Here is a 7,565-nt window from a genome sequence, read left to right as displayed (position 1 = left end):
TGGGCCGCGAAGGGTCGGACACGACTTCGCAACTAAGAACAACAAACTTCAACAGATCTTCAAAGCCTGCATTTACAGAGTTAATCTTTCTGTTATTTCGCTTCTCAAACTTCTTGGGAAATCTATTTTCTCAGCAGAGATGGTGGCTAATCATTAAGATCCACCACAGAAAAAAAAAAAAAACCCAACAAAACAATGCAAAGATGTGAGGGAACAAAGACCTCTCCAATCTATTCAATTTTACAGTGCTAGAGGGAAGGCAAAAGAAGAGGAAAAAAAATATATAACCGGGGTCCTACATTCTCAAGATTTCTCCCCCCCCCCATCCCAATGTTTCAGATTCAATAATACCCATTGAAGTGGCTTGTTTTCATTGCTGTCGGATGAAAAACTCGACAGCTGGACATGTGCCACCCTAAGGAAATTCATGCTGGGTTTGGGTGAAGCGAGGGATATCTCATAGCAACTGGGATTGTTCTAAAGTAAAACATTGCCAAGTTGGGCCAGTAACTAATCATTCTTTTTTTTTTTTCCCTTGCCTCTTGGCAGTTTGCCATCTGCTCAGCATTATACGGTACCCAGGGGTGGGAGGGGAGCAGCAGCGAAAGGCGCTGGAAAGCTTAATCATTGAACCATGCAGAAGGATTGGCTTTACTTCAGCTCTGCTACTCCTCGGAGAAATGGCTGAGTGGTAGGAACCTGCTGGCTTCTCAGCATATCGGTTCCAGCTTTGCCCTCAGGAACTTGCTGTAAACACCTAACTACTAGCAAACATGCTTGCAGTGCATCTTGTGGCCTTTTATTTCACAAAGCTGAAAGAAGATCAGATCAAAAAGGTAAGATTTGGTTGTGTTGATTCTTTGGGGCAAAACGGGAATGCTGCGGTCTGAGCGAACCTGTTGCTAATGCTAGTCGAAAGAGGGAGAGAGGGAGGAATTATTATTTTTTAATTGTACAACCCTGTATATAATAGCTTTCATTTATTAATGTCATAATCCATCCAGCCTCACTGCCACTCTGGGTGGCTTACAACTTGAATAAATAAACTAAGAATTGCAATGCATATATGTTTTTTTTAAAAAATCCAACAAGTTATGCATAAAATTCAGAAGTTATCAACTATTTATTTATTTATTTATTAAATTTTTATACCGCCCCCTCTCCCGAACGACTCGGGGCGGTGAACAGCCACGATTAAAAAACATATAATATAAACATTAAAATACATTTAAAAGAAAATTAAATCCAAAATGGCTCCCCAATTTAAAACGCCTTACCCATAACCCTATAATTAAAACAAATTTAAAATTTCCACATTTAAAAGGGGGAAGATTTAGGCCAGGCCTAAAGATTCCCTGGTATAGGAGATGATTTAGTAACCTGACATTTTAGGGCATGCTCGTATTTGCTTACTTATTCTATTACTTATGAAACAAGGTGAGCCTTAAACTACGCACACCAAATTTAGTGTGCCACTCATAAAGCCACATTCAAATATATGCTCTTTCTCTCAGCTGAAACTTATTTCATTCCATTTTATCCAGAAGCAACATACAGCCAAACAGCAGCAGCAGTTCTCATGAAGCTGTGATAGAACTGTCCCCAATGTTTTGTGCAATAAATATCTTCTTTTTTTTAATGTGGGACAGAAGAGTTCAGTTCCTTTGGATTACTTCTCACATCTTCATCAATCAGTGTAATGTTTTCAGTCTTATATTTAAATGAATTGTTTACCTGAGATGAAAATAAATTAAGATTAGGACACGCCAATGAATCTCTTTCCATAGCATAGCTAAATGTTACAGCAATAAAGCTGGAGGCCCTTTCATCAAATGCCCTATATTTTTATTCAATGGGGAAAAAGTTCTACACTCCCTATTTATGATCCTGTAATCACATAATTAGAGTTAGAGTTGGGGCAACTGGATGGAGTCGAGTGTTATTCCAATCTGGGACTTCCGGGGTCTGTTCTTGCCCTTCGATAACTTACGGGAATGCTCCTCTGCCTGCTTCCACTCCACCCCCTTATCTTGTAAATCTTGCTGCCATTCCCACAACCATGAGAAGTTTGTCATGCAGACTTCCATCCTTCATAAAGGAAGCACTGAAGTCAGCGGTGGGATTCACATAGTTTTACCAGTCGTTCGCCTCGCATGCGCACACTTGCTTCGTGCACAAGTACCTTCTACGCATGTGCCCAGCCTTCTGTGCATGCACTTTGCTCACGCATGCACCTTCTGCACATATGCCCGGCCTCGAAAACGTGGCTAAATAGGACATCTTTACGCTGGGGGGGTGGGTGGGCAGGCCCACCTGCGATTTCCATTAGCGGTTCACCCGAACCGATACGAACCGGCTGAATACCACCAGTGACTGAAATGAAGCAATTCTACCACCTGGAAAAATAAGTAAACCAATCAGTTGGAGGGGAAAGAGCTCTTCACCAAAGGCTCCCTCCGCCCCCACCACCCCGGTGCAGTTAGCTTTGATCACTTATGCACTTACTTTTTAATTAATAATGATTTCTGGGTTTTTCTACTCTACTCTACTTTACTCTACTCTACTAATGCTATACTATGCTATGCTATGCTATACTAATACTAATACTATAACTAATACTAATACTAATACTAATACTTATACTTATACTTATACTTATACTATATTATACTATACTATACTAATACTAATATTAATACTATACTATACTAATACTATACCATACTATACTAATACTATAACTAATACTATAATACAATACAATACAATACAATACAATACTATACAATACAATACAATACAATACTATACTATACTATACTATACTATACTATACTATACTATACTATACTATACTAATGCTATGCTATGCTATGCTATGCTATACTAATACTAATACTAATACTATACAATACTAATACTAATACTAATACTAATACTATATTATACTATACTAATACTAATATTAATACTATACTATACTAATACTATACTATACAATACTAATACTAATACTAATACTATAACTAATACTAATACTATACTATACTAATACTATACTATACTAATGCTATGCTATACTAATGCTATGCTATGCTATACTAATACTAGTAATATACAATACTAATACTAATACTAATACTAATACTAATACTATAACTAATACTAATACTAATACTTATACTATATTATACTAATACTAATATTAATACTATACAATACTAATACTATATTATACAATACTAATACTAATACTATAACTAATACTATAACTAATACTATAACTAATACAATACAATACAATACTAATACTATACTATACTAATGCTATGCTATGCTATACTAATACTAATACTATACAATACTATTACTATTACTAATACTAATACTAATACTATACAATACTAATACTATAACTAATACTAATACTAATACTTATACTATATTATACTATACTAATACTAATATTAATACTATACTATATTAATACTATACAATACTAATACTAATACTAATACTAATACTAATACTAATACTAATACTAATACTAATACTAATACTAATACTATACTATACCGGTAGCACTTGGTTCTGATGGATCCACCTGAGCATTCTTAAGGGCTCAGGCATGACTTTGCTGACATCCTAATAGAAAATGCAACCGAGATCCTTAAATTGGCCTCAGTCCCAGTGGACTGGACGGTTGCTTAGGAGACTAATTCTTCAAGAGGACCCCAAAAAGAAGTGATTCAACCAGTTGGGCCAAATAGGTGGAAGTGGAAAGCTGAGGGGAATAACTAAGCACATTGTATACACTACAGGAACCAACCTTGCTGGTGGAAATCTTGCTTATCAAGCATCTGCAGCTCTTTTTTTTTTTTTTATAGTGTCAGCAGACATGTGGATGAGGTGACCCCCCTATTGACACTGAATGTTTGAGAGGACTTTTAAGAAAGTTCCATATCTAAGCAGGCCCAGGTCCTTTTGTTTTGCTAATCCAGTCACAAAGGAGAAGCAAAGAGTAGAAACAAATGGCAAATTTTCTCAGTGGAAGGAAGGAAGAAGTCAAGTAGAGGAGTCCTTGGTTCTCTCTGAGGGTAATCAGAAAGGTCAGCAGTTCGGTGGTTCGAGTCCCTAGTACAGGTCTCCTGCATGAGCAGGGGGTTGGGCTAGATGACCTCCAAGGTCCCTTCCAACTCTGTTACTGTTACTATTACTGGACGAAGTAACAATTTCAGTGCTGAAGAGAAATTAAAAGAAAATTCAGAGAGCACCAAGGACCCCACAGCTCAACTCTGAGCTACATTTATTCTTTTCTGTTGGTGAGATCCCTCAGAGAATCTGGCTTGGAGCCAGGGCTTTCTAACTTGTTCATAAAGGTTCTTCATTAGGGCCAGGAAGTAAATTGGCTGAGCTTGAAGATACAGTAATACTAAACTATTCAAAAGTGATTATGAAGGGCTCATAATGGTTCTCTAAACTGAGGGACTGATCAAATGGCAAATACTGTTCACTTTTTTGGAATGTGAAGGGATGCGTGCAGTGGAGGGATTCAGAACTTTTTTCTACCAGTTCTGTGGACATGGCTTGGTGGACGTGGCAGGGGAAGGATACTGCAAAATCTCCATTTCCACCCCACTCCACAGGAAGGATACTGCAAAATCCCCATTCCCACTCCACTCTAGGGGAAGGATACTACAAAATCTCCATTCCCACCCCACCCCACTAACTTGCTTTCCAGTTCCGTTCTCCTGTGCAGGGCAACAAAAGAAGACCCAGCTAATCAGCCGGGACCCGATCAGCTGGGACTCGGGAAGCAGCCAATAGATCAGGGGCTGAGCCAGTCAGAGGTGGTATTTGCTGGTTCTCCAAAGTACTCAAAATTTCTGCTACCGGTTTGTCAGAACCGGTCAGGACCGGCTGAATACCACCTCTGGATGCATGTTGGAACAAACCACCCTCTAACTTCTTCACCTATATAACAATGGGGCTGAATGGTCAGTTACTATCAAGAAAAAGATGATGTGGTCATACTGAGTGATGGAGGATGCAAGTCTGTGAAAAACGTTAGTCCTTTGCAAGGGATCAATATGAAAATAACTGGAAATAATATTGTCATCATTGTAATGAGCGTATACAAATCTACAGTGCATTCACATCTAAAATACTGTTCTGCTACAGGTCTGGTCACCACATTTAAGTTGAGAACGCAACAGAGCCTAGCAAAGTGTATAAGAGGGTTAATCAGAATGATTAGGAGGCTTGAACAATTTCCTCTTGAGGAAAAGCTAGAATATTTGGGATTTTTTTCAGATGAGGAACAAAAAGGAAACTGATGAGAAACCGCTGAGATACTGTACATCTGGTGAAGCTAGTTGGCAAGGGTTTTAAAATAGAAGTTCTTCACACAATATGGAATTAAACAGTGAAATTCATTATCACAAGACATAATGATGGCTTAATTTGGACTTAGTTGGATGGTTTTATTTATTTTATTTATTTATTTTATTTTATTTCTATACCGCCCTTCTCCTGCGGGACTCAGGGCGGTATACAGCCGAGACAAAACATAGCATATTAAATTTAAAAACAGTTTAAAAAACAATTAAATAATTTTGCCCCAAAATTTAAAACAACCCAATTAAAACCAAATTCAATTAAAACTGAGAGGATGGGATCAAGCCAGCCCAGCTAGATGGAATAAGTGTGTTTTCAGGGCCCGACGAAAAGTCCGGAGGTCTGATATCGTGCGTATCTCAGGGGGTAGGTCATTCCAGAGGACAGGTGCTGCCACAGAGAAGGCTCTCGCCCTGGGGGTCGCCAGCCAGCACTGTCTGGCCGACGGCACCCTGAGGAGGCCCTCTCTGTGCGAGCGAACCGGTCGGTGGGAGGCTATTGGCAGCAGAAGGCAGAAGGCGGTCTCGCAAATACCCCGGCCCTAAGCCATGGAGCGCTTTAAAGGTGGTCACCAACACCTTGAAGCGCACCCGGAAGACCACAGGAAGCCAGTGCAGCTCGCGCAGGAGAGGTGTCATGTGAGCGTCCCGTCGCTCCCATAATCCCCCGCGCGGCCGCATTCTGGACTAACTGCAGCCTCCGGGTTCACCCCAAGGGGAGCCCCATGTAGAGAGCATTGCAGTAGTCCAGGCGGGAAGCGACGAGTGCTTGAGTGACCGTGCGTAGGGAGTCCTGATCCAGAAAGGGGCGCAACTGGCGTATCAGGCGAACCTGATAAAAAGCCCCCCTGGCCACGGCCGTCATATGCTCTTCTAAAGACAGACGTGCATTCAGGAGGATGCCTAAGTTGCGAGCCCTCTCTGTGGGGACCAATGATTCGCCCCCAATAGCCAGTGATGGCGCCAGCTGGCTATATCGGGACGCCGGAAGCCACAGCCACTCGGTCTTGGAAGGGTTGAGTCGGAGCCTGTTTCTCCCCATCCAGGCCCGCACGGCCTCCAGGCACTGGGACATCATTTCAAGGGCATCCTTAGGGTGGCCTGGGGTGGAGATGTACAGCTGATTCCCAATGGTCCAAGGATTGGAGGTTGGGGACCCCTGCTCTGGGGACAATTTTATTAACCCCACTGACAGCAGCTGTGATAACTGGGAGTCACTATTGTAAGTTTACATTCCATAGTGTGCCAACCTGCATTTCCCCAGAGTTATTGGAGGACATTCAACAATGCCTCTAAGATCTAAAACCAAAATGCAGAATATGAATTTTAGTATGGCTGGACATTTTGTGGATAAAGCAATATTCCCAACCTATTGCTTTTCAGATGTGGAACTGAAACCTCCAAGCAAGTATGGACCAGTGCTGGCCAATCTGTTTTTTTTCCACAGCCCATCTAAGATTTCATCCTGTCCCAAATCTATATCATGTGTACCACATGAATCTAGCTCGGATTTTTAGAAGGAGCCTTCATTTTAGCATCTTTTCTTTTTAGCCTGAATATATCAGTAGTTCAAACATTATCAGATTGTCAGACAGAATTTTATTTATTAAGGTTAAGATGCAAACTAATTCTAGGAAAATTAAGATGTTTCAATTCTTTCCTCCCCGGTGTAGAATTTGCTTTGTACCGAAGATGGCTACTCACACTGAAGAGAAATTACACAAATGCCCTTTCCCAGTAGTATTAACCACTGGAGAACAAAGATGCTGCTGTAGAAGCATAATGAAGCTTGTCATTCATAACAATGAGTAACAAAGGGTCATTGTTGGGGCCAGTGTTTTCAATAATGTGTAAGCCAGGTCATCCTCTTCTTTGACCCCAATAAAGTTTATGAAGATGTCCGAGTTGATTGTCTTCCAAATTCCAGAATTTTGTAAAGTTTGACAGAACTACACATGCTAATACAGTTAACCAAACTTGAAGCCTACTCTTGATTTTATAGGACAAACCATTTATACTCAAAACACACTGACGATGTCTCCTCGTGTGGTGACGAAATGTTTGCAACCTAATTGCCAAACCCAGAGCACAAACGAACAGCCTCACTACCAACCCAAGCTACTAATATTCAAACACATTTCAATCATTTATATTATTTGGAAACATAGA

The 7,565-nt window shown here is 40.3% G+C and overlaps 1 protein-coding gene across 1 annotated transcript in view; it reads left to right on the top strand.

Moving 5' to 3' along the window:
• The first annotated feature begins 603 nt into the window (after window positions 1–603).
• Window positions 604–7,565, top strand: part of LOC117677992 (hexokinase HKDC1-like) — a 52,258-nt gene continuing 45,296 nt past the window's right edge. The window contains exon 1 of the mRNA XM_060682240.2: window positions 604–836. Within this exon, the coding sequence (XP_060538223.1) occupies window positions 774–836 (63 nt within the window). The 5' untranslated portion in view covers window positions 604–773. The remainder of the gene's footprint in view (window positions 837–7,565) is intronic.

The sequence above is a fragment of the Pantherophis guttatus genome, chromosome 6 (genome assembly GCF_059756535.1).
Source record: "Pantherophis guttatus breed Tessera chromosome 6, ASM5975653v1, whole genome shotgun sequence".
NCBI lineage: Eukaryota > Metazoa > Chordata > Lepidosauria > Squamata > Colubridae > Pantherophis > Pantherophis guttatus.
The sequence above is the reverse complement of the archived record's forward strand: the minus strand, read 5'-3'. Positions and strand labels throughout refer to the sequence as shown.